Below are 23,893 nucleotides of genomic sequence, written 5' to 3' on the forward strand. Positions count from 1 at the left end.
AGTCTTGTAACTTCTGGCAACAATGAGAATCATCTAATGTTAACACTACACACAACCTCCTTGTATTGAGTATCAACAAAATCACAAAATGATTTCATTTCATCCAGAAGCACAGTATAAATACGGAAATACAGAAATATTTCATTTACTACAGTTTCTATATCAATAGGAAGAATATCTGCACTTGTTCATACACCATTGAGTATCATCACATGGGCTACACAATAAATACCCTGAATGCTCATTTTGCTCAATCTGGAAAAAACGTTATTTGTCTCAGCCCTCTCGTACCCTCCAAAATTAGTGTTACATTTACTTGCACAAAACGTGATGATATTGTCAACTAAATTATGTTTTCTTGGGTTTCCCAGGATTCCTAGCTAATAATTCTGCTGTTTCCTCACAAATGTTCTGAAAAGTGATTATTTTGCACTGGATACCTTTGGTGGGAGTGACTACAATCTGGACTAATTTTAAACTTTTGTGATTTTATGCACCAACCGTCATAGTCACGTACAAAGCATCTTAAGTTCTGACTGCACTTCATCCATTGCTTATGGTGATAAAACGTTCACTAAAACTGAATCACACTTTGTCTTGGAAGGCGTGAATTTCTTCTCAAAAAGTTCTCTGATGATAAGAGCTGTGAGTGAATGGCTATGTTCTAAAGTACGAAACGCAAACAGCCCTTCTTCAGCAGCGATGCATTTATCTTTTTCAGTTTGTAGTCGGTTCATACTTACAAAGAAAGTTACACTGCTGGAAGTTCTCGCGGGAACTGCTAACGTTTACTTCTTAATATTCATCAGAGTATAGGGGGTGGATCCTGGGCCACACATTGTCAAATACCTATTGTCATAGGTAGGAAAAGTAGGTCCTTTTTTTGGGATAAATCCAGACAACAGATTCCCCTGCCTAAAGAGTATCTCCAGCAATTTAAAAAATACTGAAGAATCACTCACAAGACAGATTCTAACACTTCAAATATCACACATACCAGATGTCACAAAGAAAAACAAAACACTGGAAAGAGTAACATGGGGCATTTCACAGACTTAACAATCCTCCATCAAAACATGCAATCAATAAAAAATAAAATACGACTATTAGAAGTTGAGCTCCAATCTTTGAACTGCACAGTAGTTTGTATTACTGAGAACTGGTGCAGAGACACAGAAATCCAACATGTTGGTATTATCATTATATAAAAGGGGAAACTCTTACTGCAGGATTACTTCAAGGGGTGGAGGATCATTCATTTATATCAGAAAAGGAACACAGTTCAAATCAAGACATAACCTCAGTTCAGTAAGTGAAGACAAACACGTTGAAATATCAGCTATTGAATTAACAAGGCTTCATATCATCAAGGAATTAATTATTTTGTGTGTGTATAGATCTCCCAGTGGTAGTTTGAACACTTTTCTCAATAAATTAACAGATGTTCTAGATAAAGTCTCAAGTACAAAGGTCAACATAATTCTGTGTGGGGACATTAACATCAACACTAATATCATAAATGAATCCAGCAGCACCTTCATAAACATTCTTCAAAGTTTTGGCATGTCCCTATTGGTTAATAGTGCAACAAGGGTTACAACAATGACTGCATCAGTAATTGACCATGTGGCCACAAATATGGACAGGGAAAAATGTGATGTAGCTGTAAAAGATCTCGGACTGTCAGACCATCTCTGTCAAACAACAACAGTAAAATCAGGCATCGAATCATTCCCCAAACTACAAGCCTACAAACGACATCCATCAGAAATCAAAATAAAAGATTTTTCAAAAGAACTAGAAAAACAAAGCTGGGAGGAAGTGTATAAAGAAACCAATGTGAATATGAAATTCTCTAAATTCTCTACATTGTTCAAATTGAACTTTGATAAGGCATTTCCAAAAGTATGCATGTCTGTATCAACATCTCACAAAAACAGATGGATAACAGCAGGTATTAAGAAGTCCTCCCAAACACTTAAACACCTCAGTTCCATGGAAAAGATTCGCAATGATCCAGAATTCTTAAATTTCTATCATAGATACAAAAAGATCTATAGGAAGGTGTTGATTGCTGCAAAAGTCATTTAATGAGAAAATAATATATAATGCAGACAGTAAAAGCAAAGCAGTCTGAGATGTTAAAAGAAAAGAAATGGGGAGATGCTAACAAATGCAGAATATCATACTGCTAAGGGAGGGGGTAAGGTAATAAATGACCCACAACACTTATCAAACTATGTAAACGAGCATTTTTCAAGTATTGCAGAGAAATTACAGCAAAAATTCCCCCAAACAAATATAACACCTGCAAATAATATTGAACTAAAGACAATGGTGTTACTTCCAACCGCAGAGAATGAAGTCAATAAAACTGTTCAAAAACTAAAAAGTCAGTAGGCTTAGATGAAGTACCAGTGTGTGTACTGAAACAATGCATAGGGACTATACAAGGATCCCCTAACAAATATAATAAATGAATCCTTCATAGCAGGGACATGTACAGAGCAGTTTAAACAGGCAAGAGTTTTAGCTTTGCTCAAAAAAAGTAATGCCAAAGACATAGAAAATTACTGGCCTATTTCCCTACTGTCACCATTCTCAAATATAATAGAAGCAATTATGAAAGACAGATTAATGAATTACCTGAATAAATACAATCTTTTAAGTGAATCACAGTTTGGTTTCTGAAGTGGCAAAAATACGGAGTCAGCCATAGTAGAATTGACAAAAGTTGTACTTGATGCTCTTGATAAAGATGAGTGTGTCACAGGCATAACTTCCTATGGCATTTGATACAGTTGATCACAAGATTCTATCAAATAAATTAGAAGCATTAGGAAGAACAGGGGTAGCTAAAGACCGGTTTCAGTCATACCGAGCAGATAGAGTACAAAGAGTAGAGATAACACAGGCTTCAGATAGATCTAAGCATTTAGTAAAACACTTATCAGAACCAAAATACGTTAACATAGGGATACCACAAGGTAGCATATTAGGACCAATACTATTACTGATATACATCAATGACTTTACCAGTAGTGTTATTCATGGTGAAAAAATTCTCTTCGCTGATGACAGTAATATTATAGTCACTGAGAAAACGAGAGAACTCCTTGCAGGGAAAGCAAATGAAACTCTCAAGGAAGTTTATGATTGGTCAATAAGCAATAAAGTGACACAACATAAATAATACTAATGCCATGAATTTCAGTTTGAAGCGAAAAAATGACAGTGTTAAATTAAATGTAGATGGCACTTCTATAGACTGTGTAACAAACGCAAAATTTCTAGGAATGAATATTGATTCTCAGTTGAAGTGGTGTGAACAAACAAGGGTACATGCAAACAGAATGTCATCAACATGATGTACCGTTAGAATCCTATCATCAGTGTGTAACCTGCAGTGACTTTTAGTTACATATTATTCATATATACACTCAGTTCTTAGCTATTGTACTCTTTTTTGGGGGAACAAATGCACAAAATATGAACACAGTTTTTAAACTCCAGAAAAGAGCCATAAGAATAATTACCAAAAATACTAGTCGAGCTCATTGTAACGATCTGTTCAAAACACTGGGGGCTTTTAACTGCTCCATGTGAATACCTTTATGAGTCAGTTGTATACATCAAAAATAACATTGGTAAGTACTGCACAAACAGATCTGTCTATGACCATGCAAGAAGAGATAGACTCAACTTACATTTTGCAAGAAAAAATAAATATAAAACTCAAAACAGTATTTTCTACCAAGGAATGAAACTGTACAATAAATTATCAAAAGAGATTATGCAATACATATTATACATTGTAGGATTATTTAGATAAAGCAGAGTAGGGGTTCAATAGAACAATGTTATAGAAATAAATAATAGTAATGATGATTTATAAAACGTCCAACATTCACATAATACCTTCACTTTGTTTTTTCCCTTCTTTTTTCCTTTCTAGAAATACTTACCCCCAAGCTAAGCATAGCATAGTACTAAAACCTCTTCCTTTTTCTGAGCTCAACATCTCACTCATTATGGAGGGATGCTGACTCAATTTTTCAGGATAGCAAATGGGAAGGTGCAGTACAGAAAATGGCCCAGAGATCACCAGTGTGTGTGTGTGTGTGTGTGTGTGTGTGTGTGTGTGTGTGTGTGTGTAGTGAGTGAAGTGTTATGAAACAATGTGTCTATAGTGTGTGCAGTGACTTATAGTGAACATTGTGGCATTACATTATTTAATAAGTTATTTGTAAGAAAAGTATTGTATACCAGGAGTAAATCTAATGACTGTCTCTAACTAGAAGTCTGTAAATGTATGTGTATACGAATTAGCTTATTTTAAATTATTGTAAATACTTTGACATGTCCTATACCCTCGTAAAAAAGAGATCTACAGATGAATAAAGCTACTACTACTACTACTACTGATATGTTGTGTTATATCTGCACATCCTCCATGTTCAACGGAGAAAACTGAATCGCAGCAAGTACATTCTACATTCGTAGATGTTGTGTTTTGCTTCAAGAAAGGAAATTCTTTCGGAGAACGTACATTTTCTTCTCCCCATATCAACAAGCACGTGTCTCGAAAAAAAGCGAACAACAAACAATAGACTTCACTGGCGCAAGCACACCGTGCCCTTCCTGTTAAAAGCTGTTCTTTACTTTTTTATTGATACTTCTCAGTAAAAACCGGAAGACCGAGCCACTTAACAGCTACGGCCAGTCTATGAGATCTAACAGTGTGTAACTATTTCATATTCATTTCAATAGATAAGCACAAAATTTGCACATTAACCTCCGTGTAATGAGCTTTCACAAAACCTTGTTGCTTCCGAGCATCACTTTTCTGTCATAAAAATGTGATCAATACGAAGCTCACGCCAGAGTGACCAGCGCTGAGCAAGTTAGTTGGAAGTCTTCCCTCTGTACCACTATCAGCGTGTGCTTTCGTTCTCTGCTCTATTTAATACCTGAAACGTGACAGGTAGCGAATGCATTCCCCTGAACGTTCGAGAAAGAATAAAAATCCAGAGAGTACTAATGAAAAAGATTATTATTGACAAGGGCCTACGGAATAACGGGACATTTGGCGTCCGCTTAAATATTTGTCGAGACAACGGGACACATAACGACATGGTATAGTCCCGTTAACAACGGCAAGTCTGGTCACCCTACTCCATATGACAGTCTGTAATATGTTTCTCTCACTGTTGGTTTTCACAGTTACATCCCTCACCATCAATTTGATGTGGAGTTGCGTTATCACTGATCTAATATGTAGTGCATATTATATACGAGGCACATCTCATAAATAATGCGCACTAATTTTCTTTCTTTTTTTACTTATATGGCATTTTTGCAAATTCTCTTTACAGTCCTTCAAAACAGTCTGCCTGATTCTTTATAATTGAACCCCAACGATTCGGAAGCTCTATTCTTCCCCCCAGGACACCACTACTGTTCACCTGTAGAATGGTTCGGCTAATGGTTGTAGAAAGCTCTTCCAGATAAATATAGTGACGTCTACGCATAGGTTTTTTCAGTTTCGAAAACAATTCGAAGTCTGGCGGACGCATGTCCAGGCTGTAGGGAGGATGAGGCAACGCTCCCCACCCGTATTCCCGCAGTTTTTGGGCTACAATACTGTCGGTATGCGGTCAGACATTGTCGTGGAGAATGAATGGCCCTGCCTCGGTCAACTTGGATCGGGTTTTATGCCTTTTTCTGCACAGGTTTTGCGTGAGTTTACCGTAGTACACTGCTGTATCGCTTGGTCCACGTGGGACGCTATCAGTCACCACGATTCCTTTGTGATCACAAGAAAAAATCGTCATTTGCTTGAGTTTCGATTGAATATGTAGAAATTGTTTTGGACGTGGAGACTCTGAAGCTCTCCATTCATTAGAATGTGATTTCAACTCTGGTTCAAAGCCTCTAATCCTCTTTTCATCAACAGCGACAATTCGGCACAAGAATTCTTGGCCTTCACGGTCGAATTGTTGTTCAAGCAAGGTTGCAATGTCCACGCGTTTCTGCTTCTCTTCAGCAGTCAAACAATGTGGGACCCATCTCGCAGACATATTTCTCTTCTTCAAATCATTTGTCAGAATACAGAAAACTGATGCTGGGAGGATTCTCATGGCTTCAGAGCGTTCCTTACAAACTGCACTGCGATCTCCGTCAAGAGCATTCTGCCACAAGTTTCACACTTTGTTCATCTGTTGACGCTTTTGGTCTTCGGTTTGTCGATTATCGTCTGTGCACATACGACCGCCACGAAAATGATTAACCCAGCATGGAGCTGTACTATGATCCACTGTAAACTCACCACAAACTTCGTGTCCGCAACTTGTGGTCTCGTGGTCGCGTTCTCGCTACCTGACCTAGGGGTCCCGGGTTCGATTCCCGGCGGGGTCAGGGATTTTCCCCTGCCTCGAGATGACTGGTTGTTTGTGCTGTCGTTATATTTTCATCATCATTCATGAAACGCACGAGATTGGACTGAGCTAAGGTTGGGAATTTGTGCGGGTGCAGATGACAGCGCGGTTGAGCGCCACACAAACCAAACTTCACTTAACGCATTGCGGATTTCTGTCGGGGTTTTGTTGCGTAGAGTTTCGATCTTGATGGACGACCTCTCGTCTGCAGCAGTCACAGTACCCGAGACAATTGCCGGGTCCATTTCTACCTCTCGCCAGTATTATGTTAGAGTACACAGTAAAAATAAAAAAAAGAACATGTGCTTCTTCCCCAAACTCCCAAAAACATCTTACAATTTTCATTGTTGTGGCGTCAAACAGTCGACAGTAATACCACAGTCTAACATAACAGTCGCGACACTCACTGGTTTAAAAGTTGTTACCGTTTCACAGATGGAGCAACACCAGCGCTCCAAGTGGCTAGTAAGGTGAACGTCAGACGCGTCGTAAGCATGTTTGTTTTGCATCCTTTTCGTACGTAACTTACGAAATATTTGAGTTATTTTCTTGCCTCCAAGGGTTTGTGTAGTATCAGAAGGCATATATGTTTCTAAAAATGATTCTAAAATAAGCGCAAGTATGGACAAAAACCATGAATCGAGTGAGAAGCTACAACACATTCGTGAAGAAACACTTGTGACGTTGGATAGAATTGCGACTTACCACGTTGATATCTATAAACACACAGATTCACGCGTAAGAAGCACAGACATGTACCTCTACATGCAAAAGCGATCGTCAGTTCATTATCGTTCTGTAGGCGTACTGTGTTTGTCACTGTCGCCTGCTGCGACAAGCACGACCTTCATCTTTATATTATTCTAAGTGGAACAAGCAACTGCCAAATAGTGGGGAAATATGTTGGAAACTTTATAATGTGCTAATTACATTACATTTCACGCAAAACCAAATATTTGAATAATTTTCAAACAATCTGTCAGTGAATAAGGCGCTAAAAATATCATACGAAGGGAGCAAGGGAAATTAAGTGACTAACAACAGAAGTGAATGAAATACATACCTACCTACAGACTTCAACATTCGTTTGTCTTTGTTCACTTCATCCTTTTGATACAATTTCAGTCGCTGTCTGTAGGCACTTTCCTTTTCCTGCTCGAAGTCTAGCGATCTGCAATTTCTGACACTTCACACGTTTTTGTAAGACACGAATAACTGCACTTAATCTAACCACTTCATCGTCAAAGCAGGTCTGTGTTGACGATTCACACGAATCTGGCACTGATACATGGAGAGTTGAAGTGGCTGCTTCTGTGTCATTCGACTGTTTCAGAGCTTCAAACGGATTGTCGAATCTTTGTGCCCGTTTCCTCTTCAGCGTCAGTTTAGGTGGCTTATTTGGGATGTCAAACAGTGTGAGTACTGCATTCCACACGAGTTTATTATTGTTGCATTCATGGACTGGTTTTGTTCGAAATGTAGCGAACAAAACCTAACATTATTATACAGGTAAAATGGGTCTTTTTTCATAAGCTCTACTCGTCTGCTATTAACTAGCCATTTTCTGCTCCCAAAACGAAAGATTAATCATTAATACACATGTAGTTTGCAAAGTGAACCCTGACGATACAGTTTAGTAACATGATGGTACCTGTATATACCTCTCAGGATCCTTACGAAACCTAAAAAAAGACAGCTGTGGTGTCTTCTTGCTGTTGTTGCTGCAATTTATTGCGCTACAAACGCTCCCGCTTATAAAAACCATTGTAGAAATCAAAACAAACAACCACTATTCGCTTTCATGATCGCGCCGAACTCACAGTTCAACTTACTGACCGCTTGGGGCGCTGCTGGCGAGGTGAGCAACAAAATAGAGGCGAAGTGTCGCGACTGTTATGTTAGACTGTGGTAATACTAATCTGTGCATTGTTTATGAAATTTCCCTCGAAAGAACGTCAGTGGCAGCTGTGATAATGATTTCTATTGTCTTTGCAGATGACATACGGATTGACTTCAGCAGCCGTGATGATAACGACTGCGTGATATCCCCATCAGATGTGACAGAAGCACCTACCATCCAACCCTGGCCAGTCGAAAAAATCCTGGGAGAAACACAATTCACGGCGCGCATCGGGCCCACTGGTGGGAAGCGAGGTTACACCCCAATCACAGGTATGGTACATTCATCAGCTTCATTTGTGCTCTCAGGTGTCTTCTGATAAATCTGCCCACTGGAGGGAAACGCGGTTACACCCCAATCACAGGTATGGTACATTCATCAGCTTCATTTGTGCTCTCAGGTGTCTTCTGATAAATCTGCCCACTGGAGGGAAACGCGGTTACACCCCAATCACAGGTATGGTACATTCATCAGCTTCATTTGTGCTCTCAGGTGTCTTCTGATAAATCTGCCCACTGGAGGGAAATGCGGTTACACCCCAATCACAGGTATGGTACATTCATCAGCTTCATTTGTGCTCTCAGGTGTCTTCTGATAAATCTGCCCACTGGAGGGAAACGCGGTTACACCCCAATCACAGGTATGGTACATTCATCAGCTTCATTTGTGCTCTCAGGTGTCTTCTGATAAATCTGCCCACTGGAGGGAAACGCGGTTACACCCCAATCACAGGTATGGTACATTCATCAGCTTCATTTGTGCTCTCAGGTGTCTTCTGATAAATCTGCCCACTGGAGGGAAACGCGGTTACACCCCAATCACAGGTATGGTACATTCATCAGCTTCATTTGTGCTCTCAGGTGTCTTCTGATAAATCTGCCCACTGGAGGGAAACGCGGTTACACCCCAATCACAGGTATGGTACATTCATCAGCTTCATTTGTGCTCTCAGGTGTCTTCTGATAAATCTGCCCACTGGAGGGAAACGCGGTTACACCCCAATCACAGGTATGGTACATTCATCAGCTTCATTTGTGCTCTCAGGTGTCTTCTGATAAATCTGCCCACTGGAGGGAAACGCGGTTACACCCCAATCACAGGTATGGTACATTCATCAGCTTCATTTGTGCTCTCAGGTGTCTTCTGATAAATCTGCCCACTGGAGGGAAACGCGGTTACACCCCAATCACAGGTATGGTACATTCATCAGCTTCATTTGTGCTCTCAGGTGTCTTCTGATAAATCTGCCCACTGGAGGGAAACGCGGTTACGCCCCAATCACAGGTATGGTACATTCATCAGCTTCATTTGTGCTCTCAGGTGTCTTCTGATAAATCTGCCCACTGGAGGGAAACGCGGTTACACCCCAATCACAGGTATGGTACATTCATCAGCTTCATTTGTGCTCTCAGGTGTCTTCTGATAAATCTGCCCACTGGAGGGAAACGCGGTTACACCCCAATCACAGGTATGGTACATTCATCGGCTTCATTTGTGCTCTCAGGTGTCTTCTCATAAATCTGCCCACTGGAGGGAAACGTGGTTACACGCAAATCACAGGTATGGTACATTCATTTGCTTCACTGGTGCTCTAAGGTGTCTTCTGACAAACTTGCCGTTTCATATGAATGTATTCATGTACTAGGTCAGGCACAAAAATGAATGTTGTGAATTCATTATTTCAAGGATGTTTCTCGATGATATCTAAATACAGAGATAATAGAAAGAGGAAACTCCCCTTTGATTTTCCACATTATTTCAATAAAAAACGAGATACCTGTCACAACTGATAACATTTTGATAATCTGTTATGAGTAGACTGTATGCTTGATAATTAAGCTGCCGTTATATTATGTCTAAAAAACTTCTTCTTAACGGCTGGCAACAGTTAGGAGTCCGATGGCTCAAACTTAGGTGCTTCCCCATAAGAGCTTCGGTAGCCATTTCTGTATGAATTATCTAAACGGTGTTTATGCCTATAACAACAATGCAGGACATGCTGCAGGGATCAATACTAGAAACGAAAGACAGCACTGCGTCTTTCACGTACAAGCATCCTGGCACGTGAGGTGAAGAAGTATTAAGAGACAGGTGCCTGTGTGATGCAACGCAGCCCACAGTGTCTGAGTGTGGTTGAACTATTGGTTTGGGAACAAGCATGAGGAACAACATTTCTTAGCCGCATTGCCAAAGCGAGAATGGAAATAACACCAAGCAGAACGGCATGTAGCATCATCCGTCGAGGTGGCTGAGGCTGAAGCAGCAGTGGAGGGGGTTGTGTTTGTAGATTCCTCTGATGGCAGTGCTGCAGTAGAGCTGGTAAGAGAGGAGTTACGGCGGCGGCTGCCAGGTGGCATTTGGTCCACGCGTGTGCGCGGAGCGAGTCGTGCGTACTCTGTACCGAGCAATGGAAATTGCTGCACAGGTGTGCCAACCCCTGAGGCCTGAGAGCCCCCCAGGGGGGTATGGGAGAGTGGCAGAATGTTGTAAGCCTGGTCTGCAATGAGCAACCAGGTGGTCCAAAGTGTAGCATCCAGCATATGATGTGTGCCAATCATAGTGATAAAGCCAGAGCTGTGATGGGGATCTGGAATGCAGTGACTCGTGGCTGATGATGAGGCAGGTAGCTTCCTTTGTAGATCTGAATAGGCTCTTGCATATGGTGGGGTTGGGCAAATTCATATTTGTCCGAAGTGGGAAGCGAAGCCACAATGTCGCAAATCAGGTCCAGTTCATCATGGACGTGACATAGTAAACAAAGGAATTTGAGTTGTCATCAGAGATGCCTTGCAGCTGCGGGATGTGGTCAATTGAGGCAAACCATGTGGTCCTTGCGAAGGGGTGGTAGCTTAGGCCAAAGGACGGGGGAGTCTTGGCGTAACTGTTTGTTGAAAACTGTCACTCCCTATCCATAGCTCTGCAGCGTAACTGGCTCGGGTGCAGTAGCGGTGTACCAGTTCGTGACATTGTCAGTGGTATGCAGCACAGTAGGCACATTTGGCTCAACTGTGGTTGAGAAATCAACGAGTCAGTTGTTTGATGGAGTAACACAAACAGGAGTAGAAGGGACCAGCACGGAAGAGTCAACCGTAATCGACTGATGTGCGAAAAACAACGGAGTACAGTTTCCGGGCCCCTCCCCTACAGGCGCATTAAAATTGTTAAAATCGCCTAACGTTTGTGGAACACATGTGTCAGACGCGGCCGGAACACTCATAAAGCAGATGCTCCCTTCTTGAGCGTCCGGCTCGATTTGTACTGCCACTGACTTGGGTGGAAAGCTCACACTGGCACTAGGTAAATTTGTAAACATAATCACTGGGGTTTGAGCACATTGTATCGGCCATTGTTGAACACTCAGAACACGTGGAAAGTTCACATTCAACATAAAATTTGCATGCGAAGTTTTGTGCAGGAAAAACATTCTGTTGGTACGGAACATTGCCACACAACTGCTGATTCATGTACAATAACGAAAACTTATTGTTCGTACCTGATGCCGGCACACATGGTTGTGGGAATGTAGAAGCACTGTCTGCTGAGTACTGCTAGCCTTTGTGTTCAGAAACTGCATCGAATAATTGTGAACACGAGGTGGATAATTCGAAAACAATGCGAAAGTGTCCATTGGAAAACCTAGTTGGCATATGTGCAGTGTAGCAGGCAGCAAGCGATCCATTGTGTATTGCTCGATGGAACTAGAGTTCGTTATAGCATTCGAGAATAAATTCGGGGTCACCAGTATGGGTTTAGTGTTGTAGGATTGCCGGATCCAACGATGTACACTATACTCCATGTAATAAGCACTATTTCATTGGTCTGGAGCACACATACACAGACATACACATCTCTTGATTCTCAGTACATGTGTTTACCATTTCGCGCGCGACCACAGACTGCTCCCAAAGAGCTTGCAAAACAAAGATGTTATAAGTGACTTGGTTGTTAGTCACCACAGCCTTTTCTAGGTATAATCAGACAATTTGGGAAAATTACCACATGGTGTAGGCATCAGTTGCTATTATAGGCAATAATAAAATATTAAATTAAAAATGAAAAGAGGAAGACGTAAAGGAGAAGACTATGGAGAGCAGGGCCACATCTGTGTTTCCGGGGAAGATGAGGGGTATAAATTTCATCTCATAAAATATTGCATGATAACTGAGCTTACTGATCAAAACTTCTGGTAATCATAATTGAGACGTCAAACGTAATCAAGAGACTTAGAGAGACCCATAGAACAGGGAGGTATCAGTCAGACAGCTGCTGTCAATACTTCACTACATCACTAATAAAATTTGACCTATTTGTAACTGTGGCATCAAATGTGATTAAGAGTCCCAAAGAGCTGGGACATAACAGCCAAATAGCCACTGTCAATGCTCCATTATATTACCTACAAGCAACATGAAAAAAAGCTTATGACAGTAGGAAAAAGGAGGCTACTGAAGCATGTCAGGGTTACCTAACTTAGGCAAATAGGCATATTCAGTGAGCAGAAAAATAATCTCACGAGTGCAAAAAAACATCCATAGAACAGCTAGGCTGGTACACCTTTGGCAAATGACTGGGCACTAATAAGAATAAAGAAACAGCTAAAGTTTTATAGCAAAAATAAGAAGCAATGATGTCAGAAACAAAGCTAACCAGAAAACTAACTGTAACGATGACAACTTACCCATGAATAAACTGCCCCATGAACACAAATATGGTCTGTTTACAATACTGTGACGATATGCTGTCATGTCAGCTACTAGACTGCCAAGCAAGTGTCAGGGCCTAATGGAGCCATAGTGAGGAAAGGCTCACTCTTCCAGTAAATTCAGTTTCTTACCTTTGTTGGCCACATGAAGGTTTTCAAGGTTTCCTATACCTGGGGGCTAATGGTCCCCTTTCCCAACACATCATGTATTCTGGCCATTGGTCCCCAGATTTATAAAACCTTAAAATCCTTCACGTGGCCAAAAATGGCAAGAAACTGAATTTTTTTGAGAGAGTTTGAAACTTTTAAGCCTATCTTTTTCAGATTTCCAAATCTAATACATGAATAAATCTTCAAAGCATCAAACCTTTTTTGATATTAAATTATGGTTGCCACCTATATTACTTATTAACCATTGTTTTAACACCTTAGCCATCAATTAGTTAAGTTTTAGGGCACTACCTCATGAGCCTTTTCTCACTATGGTTCGATGGGGCCCAGGCACTTGCTTGGTGGTTTAGTTGCCGGTATGACAGGGCATGATCACAGTGTCACAAACAGACCACATTTGTGTTCATGAGGTGGTTTCTTTGTTGGTAAGTTATCATAGTTACAGTTTGTTTTCTGGTTAGTTTTGTTTCTGGCATCACTGTTTCATATTTTTATTATAAAATTTTAGCTGTTTCTTTATTCATATTAGTGGCCAGTCATTAGCCTAAGGCGTATTAGCCTAGACATTATATGGATGTATTTTGCTCTTGCGAGGTTATTTTTCTGCTCACTGAATATGCCTATTTGCATAGGTTGGGTACCCCTGACACTCTTAAGTAGCTCTCTTTCCCCTATTGACATAACCTTTTTTTCATGTTGCTTCTGGGTAATGTAATGAAGCAGTGACAGTGGCTATTTCGCTGTTACCTCCCAGTTCTTTGGGGCTCTTAATCACATTTGATGTGTCAGTTACAAGTAACAAGAATTTTATTAGTGATGTAATGAAGCATTGACAGTGACTGCCTGGCTGTTATCTTCCAGTTCTATGGGTCTCTTAATAATGTTTAGCACCTGAATTACAATTAGCAGAAGTTTTTATTGGTAAGCTCAGTTATGGAGCAATATTTTATAAGTTGAAATTTATACCTCTCACCTCTCCCTGAAACACAAATGTGGCCCTGTGCTCCATACTTCAATCCTTGTATGTCTTCCTATTGCTATTTTTATTTCAATAATTTATTATTGTCTTTAATTGCAACTGATGCTTAAACCAGTTTGTAATTTCCTCAGATTGTCTGATGAGGCCTAGAACATGTGAAACACATCACATGTGAAGATTACATACAGCTATTTTGAGCAACCAAGACTGTTGTTTTCTATTCTAAAGTGTGTATGCCACCGTATGAGACCTAATTTTACATGTCATATTTTCATAGTCCTTAAGTGTAATGTGTGCTATCACAGTAGAATTCTTCTGCAGTCATCTTCAAATGCCGGTCCTCTAAATTTTCTAATTAGTGTTCCTTGGAAAGAACTTCAACTCCCTCCCAAGGATATCCATTTGAGTCATAGCATCTAAGTATTGTTCCAACCTATCAGTAACAAACCTAGCAGGCTGCCTCTGTCTGAATTTGATGTCTTTCTTTAATCAGATCTGATATGGATCCCAAGCAGTCATGCAGAACTCAAGAATTGATTCACCAGCATCCTATATGCAGTCTCCTTTATGTGTAAACCATATTTTCCTAAAATTCCCTCAATAAACCAAAGTCCACCATTCGCCTTCCTGACCACAGTCCTCATGTACTCATTCCATTTCACATCACTCTGTAATGTTTATGCTCATATATTTAAATGATGTGACTGTGTCATACAGGACACTACTAATACTTTGTCTGAACTTCAGGGGTTTGGTTTTCCTGTTCATTTCCATTAACTTACATTTCTCCGCATTTAGTGTTTTCTGCCATTCATCACATCAACCAGAAATTTTGTCTAAGTCATCTCGTATCCTTCTACAGTCTCTAAACTTTGGCACTTTACCATACACCATGGCATCATCAGCAAACAACAGAAGATTGCTGTCCACCCTGTCCACCAAATCGTTTATGTATACAGTGAACATCAGTGGTCCTATCACACTTCCCTGGTGCATTCCTGATGATCCCTTGTCTCTTGTGAACACTCGCCATCAAGGACAACTTACTGGGTTCTATAACTTAAAAAATATTTGAGCCACTCACATAACTGTGAACCTTTTCCATGTGCTCATATGTTTGTTAACAGCTTGCAATGGGGCACTGTGTCAAGTACTTCCCAGAAATCTAGAAATAAGGAAACTGCCCTTCATTCCTGGTCCACAATATATCATGTGAGAAAAGGGCAAGCTGTTTTTTGCATGAGTGGTGCTCCTAATACCATGCTGATATGTGGACATAAGCTTCTTGGTCTCAAGAAAATTTATTACACTCAAAGTGAGAATATGTTCAAGGATAATGAACAAGACATTGGGAAATTGTAGCTATTGTACATTGACTCTAGTCTCATTTTGATAGGTTGTAAACCTGATTTAAAAATTAATGAAATTCATAAACACCATATTGCCAGGAACACAGATTATCAATGAAACTTCCTGGCAGATTAAAACTGTGTGCCGGACCCTAGACTTGAGCTCAGGACCATTGCCTTTCGTGGGCAAGTGCTCTACCAACTGGTGGAAGTAAAGCTGTGAGGACAGGGCATGAGTCGTGCTTGGGTAGCTCAGTTGGTAGAGCACTTGCCCGGGAAAGGCAAAGGTCCCGAGTTCAAGTCTCGGTCTGGCACATAGTTTTAATCTGCCAGGAAGTTTCATATCAGTGCACACTCCGCTGTAGAGTGAAAACCTCATTCTGGACAGATTATCAAAGTTATTAGTCAGCAATAATTAAAAAACAAACAAAAGATGAAAAACAATAAACTACTGTGATAAAAGATGTCACCAAAGAAAAAACACATTTATTCCCATCACCCCCACAAGCTCTCAAGATGCCCATACGTGAACTCTGAAAACCTCCCAGCCTGACCAAAACCTGCTGCCCAAAGTTCACAAAGACAGCGTGGACAACACAGGCTCAGACTCAGGACTGCTGACATCACAGGAGTTGCTGTAATTGGAGGAGCAGATGGACATGGCGACACCTCCATAAGAGAGGGCGTGTAGTCCTCCCTCTATTTCTGGTTCCAATAAGTACACTTTTTGAGGGTAGGTGGGATGTATATGGGGTGGTCAACCTCAGCAAGCGGAAGCGCTTCTGCCTCGTCCTCTCCAACATCAGGTGGCACCAAATCACCTGCTCAGTCACTGCTACCAGTCTCTTTCTTCTCTGTCACATTCTGCTCCAGCAGGAAAACCCTTTCTATGTGAGCAAGATTGCGAAGAAGTAGATGGGCCCATAACCTACCACACACTCATTCCAATCAGTCCTTTAGAGAGATCATACAGTTAACAGCAAATTAAGTTCATGTGTACCATACTGCCAGGAACAAAGACTACCAAAACTATTTATTCAGTTATTATTACAAAACAGACCAAAAATAAAGAACAACAAACTACTTCCGTAAAATGTGCCAAAACAAGCAAAAAAAGGTATTTACTATGTTTAGGTTGACAAATACCCCTCAAATGTTGTAAAATTTTCTTATTTCACTTGGTATGCAATTAGGTTTCATGCCAATGGTATTACTGATATAATCTGTTGATCTACTGAAGCCCAGAAATCTTATACTGTGTTTTCACAAACATATAGGAGAATAAAAAAAATTTGTTTATAAAGATACTGCATTTGCAACAACTAAAAAGTTTAGTATTTGCAACAGTAATGTATCATTTGTTTGAAAATTCATGAGAAAGGGAGACTGAAGCATTTTATAACATACAACCACCACGGTTTTCGAGCAAAACGAAGCACAGAAAGTGTAGTAGGACTCAATTAGGGCTATCTAAAGCTTTCGATACGGTCTGCCATGAAATCCTCCTTGATAAGCTGGAAGCAGTAGGTATTAGAGGAAGAGTTAAAATGTGGTTTGAGTCATATCTCAAAAACAGATCTCAGATTATAGAGCTCACCACTGTAAATTCAAGTCAAAAAATAAGGTTAGATACAGAAGCAAAAGAAGTTCCTTTAGGAGTACCCCAGGGCAGCATCTTAGGGCCACTACTCTTTCTCATATATGTCAATGATTTACAGTTACAATATGATACAGCCAAAATTGTACTATATGCAGATGACACAAGTCTGATAGTGAGCGACCTCAAAAACTTGTTACAGTCAACTACTGACTAAATCCTAAAAAGTATTGAGACTTGGTACAGTGCAAATAAACTTAACCTCAATGCAAAGAAAACAAATTACGTACAGTATGGTAAAATGATTCAGGATGAAGACATTAATCTAGAACTGGATGGCAGACTAATAGAGAGAGTGCATTTTGCAAAAGTGTTAGGAATGCATATAGATGAAGCTATGAATTGGAAACACCATGTAAAATTTCTTACACACAGATTTAACTCAGAATGACATACTTTGGACACTCTCATTCTGTTGCCTCATTTGGAATAGTGTTCTGGGCCAGCTCAAACTCTAATTTGAAAGACATTTTTATTTTACAAAAACAGGCTTTTCGAATAATTACCCATTGTCCGACACAAGCTCACTGTAGACCTCTTTTCAAACAGTTAGGAATACTTACTCTGACATCAGTCTATATACTTAAATGTGTGCTCTTAACCAAAGCTAACCTAAGCAATCTCCATACAAATGCAGACTGTCACAACTACAACGCAAGGAACAAGAATGATCTCCACATAGAACAAGTAAGAAGAACACGAACTCAGAAGCATGTTAGCCACATGGGCATTAAGCTCTATAATGCACTGCCTCAGTACATTAAAGATTTAAAGGACAATACAAATTTTAAATTGGAACTTAGAAAATTTTTACTTGTTAAATGTTGTTACTCAATAAATGAATATCTTGAAGACCAAGAAAATGACTCTACAAACTAACCTCCAAAATTTTCTATCTTCATTTGTTTCAGCTTTTATTATACTTTACCATCTATAGTACTAGTTATATATTGTTACTGAGAAACAAATTACTATAAACCATTTATGTGGAAAGAAACTGTAAGTTTGCTATCATTTATTATAGACAATTTCATTTTGTACAGTCTATATTTTAATTTCGGTGTATGACAAATCCAATTGTAGACAATTTCATTTTGTATATTCTATATTGTTAATTTCTATGTATTACAAGTCCAATATCATTTGTACGGTGACACAGATGCTAAATAAATAAATTTCAACTATAGAAGCATTCATCTGAGAACTGCAACACTCTTCTCAATCAACACTATAGCTCATGATGATGTTTCAATAATTCCCTTATTGTTCCACTTGCAGTCAAATATTTCTTTAAACTATCAAATGCTAACAAAGCAACAATGGTGAGATACATTTATTTCACGGAAAGAAAATCCTCAGATAAACATACCTGTGTTACACTTTGTAAATAATTTTCATATAGCCAAAAGGGCATCAAGAAATCATAATTAAAAGTAACATCTTAATCTCCCCCCCCCCCCCCCCACACCTATTTTCATACCCTTTTTCTTTCACTCAATTCTACATGCTTCTCAGTTCATCTCTCAATTTTCACCCATAATCATCCGTATGTAACTCATTATTAGTACTTCATCATCAGACGCTCAAAATTACAATACACTGCTGAAACTTTCTGAAAGTTAAAAATGTGTGACAAACCAGCAATGAGCTACCTATGTAAAATTCATAGCCTGCTTTTGCAGCTTCAGTTTTGCCAGCACCTCTCTCCTACCTTCCCTTGCATTGTTACTTTTTAAATCTCACCTCTATCTCATGGCTGTCTGGATACTAGATCCTCTGCAACATTTTCGTATCTCTTATACACATCACGCATCTTTCCCTTCCTTATATTCCATCTCCTTCTCTGTACTGGCGAAGAAAGACATCTGAGACCTTTTCAAAGCTCAAGATTTGACAGCTGATTTCTTTTACTGTATTATTCTTCTCTACTCCAGATGTTCCTGTTTTAACCCTTCTTTATGAAAATATTTTATATCTGTCGCTAACAAAAACTCCAGATTTAATGTTGATACTGAAACTACTCCAGGCTTAATATTCATGTTGAAACTGAGATAATACTGGGGATAAAATTGCAGCATTAGTCAACAAACTTAAATGAATACTAAACCACTTTTGTAGTCTGTTGTCCCATCTCTCAGTAAAAAACAAGTAAATAGTAGTTACTAGTGATTTTACTGTGGATTTATTGAAAAGCTCTGTCAGTGAAAATTATTGCAGTCAGCAACACTGTCATTCAGTTTAATGCCTAAGTGAACTTTGCAACTAGGATATGTAAACTGTCTGAGGTTGTTATTGATAATATCTTTGTAGACAAATCTAGGAGAAAAATCTCATCACAAAACCAATAGTCAACGGGCTCTCTGATCACGACATGCAGCATCTTGTGTTAAATGCTGAAACTTGTCAGGAAAAAAAGATAGTAAATCTGAGTATAGGAGGGTAATAAATCAGTCAAAAATTGAGAATTTTTGGTGACTGCTCAAGGACATGAACTGGATAGATATTACAATGTGTACAACTCTAATGGGAAAATTGTCTTCCCATCAAGATAACACATATTAAACTCAAGTCTAAAAATAACCTAAGGATTATACAAGGAATAAACTATCACGTGAAACAAACAGGAAACTGTACTTGCTATCTAGGAACAGCTCTGATGTCAGCATTGTAATGCATCACAAAGAATACTGCTAAATATTGAAGCAGGTAATTCAGAAATCAAAGCAGCTTTAGACCACTCTTTACAAATAATTTCAGTAAAATGGAAATGACACTCACATCTCCCAAAGAAATAGCATCCATCATAAAATCCTTAAAATCTAAATATTCTAGTGGTTATAATAACATATCAATGCAGTTAATTAAAGATTGCTCATGTGTATTGAGTTCTATCTTAAATTATTTGTGTAAACAATTTCTTATCAGTGGACACTTCCAGACTGTCTAAAATATGCTATATAAAGAGATACCATCAAACTACCAACCAGTTTCACTTTTGTCAGCTTTTTCAAAAACATTTGAAAATGTTGTGTTGAAGTGTCTCGTTATGTTATGTTCAAGCATCTCTTTAAGTATCTGATTGCAAATAATACACTGAGTAAGTCACAGAGTTCTAATATAGAGATAGCTATTTACATATACAGTGAGAGTGTAATTAATTCATTAGATAACAAATTAGAGGCTACTGGCATTTTCTGTGACCTGGCAAAAGCCTTTGACTGTGTGAACCACAGCATATAAGTAAATTATAATATTATGGCGTTACCAGCAGTGCTGCGAAATGGTTTGAGTCTTACCTAACTAACAGGAAACAAAGGGTGTTGTCTTGAAATATCTGTGCAGTAAGCAGTCACTCTTCAACTGATTGGGAATTAATTACATGTGATGATCCTCAAGGTTCCATCTTGCTTTCATTGCTTTTTCGTCTGTACATTAACGACCTCGTGTCTGTTACAGGCCAGATACTAAGTTTGTGTCATTTGCAGATGATACAAACATTGCAATAAGTAGTAAGTCAAGTACAGACTTAGAAATGGCTACTAATCAAATTTTAATTAATATTAATAAATGGTTTAAAGCTAATTCACTGTCATTAAACTTTAAAAGACCCACCATATGCAGTTCAGAACCTGTAAGAGATTTCCTTCCAACATCTGTATAACATACGAAGATATGCAGATCGAAGAGGTTAACAGTATTAAACTTCTGGGATTACAACTTGTCAATAAATTCAGTTAGAAAGGGAATACCACAGAATTGCTGAAGCTCCTAAATAAGTCTGTAGTTGCAGTGAGAATGATGTCAGATGTAGGAAATATAAATATAAATAACATGCATAGTTTGCTTACTTTTATTCTGTTATGTTGTATGGAGTCTGCTTACTCATTATGTGACGTGGGATCACATTCTGGGTAACTCCTCAAACCAAACAAACGTTTTTAGAGTGAAAAAGTGTGTTATAACAATTATTTGTGGTGTAAATTCAATACCATGTAGAAAACTGTTCAAGGGACTTTGTAATTTAACCACTGCTTCTCACTAAATTTATTCCTTAATGTAATATGCTGCAAGTAATGTATTTTTATTTCCAACCAATAGCTCAATACACAGTGTTATTTCTAGGGAATAAGAGCAATCTATGTAAAGACCTGAAAACCATTGTTCCAAAGAGGGTCCAATATTCAGGAACACATATTTTCAATAAATTGCCAGCAACCATTGAAAGCTTGGTCTCAGACAAAGCATAGTTTAAACAGAGTTTAAAATAATTTTTGTTAGACAAGACCTTCTACTCTATAGATGTATATCTCAACAGGGACTATTAGACCAACTTAAGTAAAAATGTCTGTCAGATTTCAGTTTCGACAGCACTTGATCACAACAGTCAAGATTAGGTATTTTTTTATGATAAATTTATTAAAAGTGCATAACTATGTTGCATTCTGACAGTATATTCATTCTGTAAAGATTAGCAGTTCCAGTTTACTGTAATATATTCACCTATTTTAACAATCTCCTGACAAATGATCAGGTAGTCTATACTATATTCATATGTTTTATGATTTTTATGTTATACTTTCTGACATGTTCTACATGCAAGAGAATCCTCTCATTTTTGGGTCTATGGAATGAAAACTAAATCTCATCTAAATCTAATATAATATTATTAGTCAAGCGAAGTTGTTCACACATCATGATCTGTGGATCTCATCATGTGATCTTATGTAATTAGTAGAAATTCACCAAATGTAATTGCAGTTTTTTCCCTTGTACTTGTAAGTTAACAATCATCTTTTCTTAAATGGCAACTAGCTATTCAAACATAATTGTTACTTTTGGAGGGTAACAGATAAAGTGTGCTGTATCAATATATTTCCTTCATTGCTTTCACAAATAAGCAAAACTGAAGCCAAATATTCAGGCAGTTTATAGAATGAATGACTAGCAACATATATTTCTAACTTAGTTTTAAGTTTTGGGGTTGCCAGTGCCCTGTCTAATATCCACAGATATTCTTTTAAATATTTTGGTGCCAGAATTGAATAATTTCACATTGTACAGTAGTTAAGGATATAGAGTTCATGTATGAATTAGCCATTTGTATCTTGTGCAGCAGCTAGTAATATCATGCAGTTTTTGCCTTTCCTCTAAGACAACCAAATGATTTTTTTATATGAGGTTGATAAGCAGAATTGAGAAGTACTGGACACTGAGACCTATACTGTCTTTAATTTCAGGACATCCTTCATGGGGAATTGCATGGTACATAAATGACCGCCTCATACCAGAAATAACAGTTGAGAGAGGTCAGACATACACCTTTATGGTAGAAGGAGGTACGTACACAAGACAGTTTCCTAATGCTACCAACACTTTGAAATAATGCCGATTTAGAATTATATGTTTGTATTTTATTTCTAATCACACATACAAGTTTGCTGTATTGCAAATATAATCAAACTGAGTTTTCAAGCAACTATTAGCACATTTGATGTAAGCAAGACTCCATAAAAAACCACAATAAAAACTGTGACCCACTGGAAATGAATTATCACTGCTGCTAAGTAATTTAAGAGTAACTGACATTCCAGCCTTAAGATCAATCTCTAACATCAAACAGCTGTTTCAATTCTATTCTATACTTCTGTAACAATATATCAACAAAATAAAAACAAATTATCATATAACTTCAGTATCCAAAAGTACTTAATGTCACAAATTTTATTGGTGTGAGAAAAACAATTGTAGCACCAGTAAAAGGATGATGGATACTATCAATACAAAAAGGGACAACTGGTTCTATATGTCTAATTTTCATTGCCAACAATTTCTGGACATATAATTTAATTTTTTTGTATCATTATAAAACTTGTTATATTTTTCAATGATAAAAGTCTCCCCAACATTATTACTACAGCTCTTGACTGAATTAATACTTTTACTTAGGATAAAATGACAACTTTTCAGTATGCTGAGCAGATACATAGTGTGACTCAACACCACACTACCTTTTACTGGAATGTTGATTTTGTCAGAGCTTATAAAAACTTCTAGTAATTTTCTGAATATTTCCATATAGTTCAAAGTTTTGTAAAAATATGTAGAATTATTTAATTTTGTTGTCTGCATATGTCCAATTGTTACAATATTTGATGTGTTTGCAATGCTGCTTGCCTGCATTATTCATTAAGCCCTTAGAGTCTCCGTGATCAAAGTCTTGTAGAATATCTGTAAATTGATTTCTAAGCATTGTGCAAATGATGTTCACTATGCAGAGTTCCAAGTAATGTGGCTTTTTCCCACATTTATTATCAGTACAAAAATTTTGATGACCAGATCAAGTCTCACATCACATTTTTTTATGCAAGTGTGTACCTCCACCTCTCCTCTTCACTATACACAGTAGCATGAACAACATAATCACTACATGAAGATATACTCCTTTGTAGGCATAATATTAACAGAACACAATGGTTGTAGATTACGTAAAACAGTACACACTTTCAGGTCTTTGAGGCAGTCACTGAGATGATTAAACATCAACTCCATAAAACATGAAATCAGTTCAAATTAAACAACATCCATCATGTCAAAAGAATTAACATACTCACTGTTTGATAAAAGTATCTCAAATAATCCTTGCATGCATGCTGGTCATATATACACAGTCAAAAGATTATCTTAGAAATGTAAAATAT

At 38.3% G+C, this 23,893-nt stretch overlaps 1 protein-coding gene across 1 annotated transcript in view; it reads left to right on the forward strand.

Annotated features, from left to right (window-relative positions):
* LOC126473730 (protein Skeletor, isoforms B/C) overlaps positions 1 to 23,893 on the forward strand; it is a 676,647-nt gene that overhangs the window by 616,307 nt on the left and 36,447 nt on the right. The window contains exons 10-11 of the mRNA XM_050100975.1: positions 8,433 to 8,609; positions 22,433 to 22,531. Coding sequence (XP_049956932.1) covers positions 8,433 to 8,609; positions 22,433 to 22,531 — 276 coding nt within the window. The remainder of the gene's footprint in view (positions 1 to 8,432; positions 8,610 to 22,432; positions 22,532 to 23,893) is intronic.

The sequence above is a fragment of the Schistocerca serialis genome, chromosome 4, assembly GCF_023864345.2.
Source record: "Schistocerca serialis cubense isolate TAMUIC-IGC-003099 chromosome 4, iqSchSeri2.2, whole genome shotgun sequence".
NCBI classification, from domain to species: domain Eukaryota; kingdom Metazoa; phylum Arthropoda; class Insecta; order Orthoptera; family Acrididae; genus Schistocerca; species Schistocerca serialis.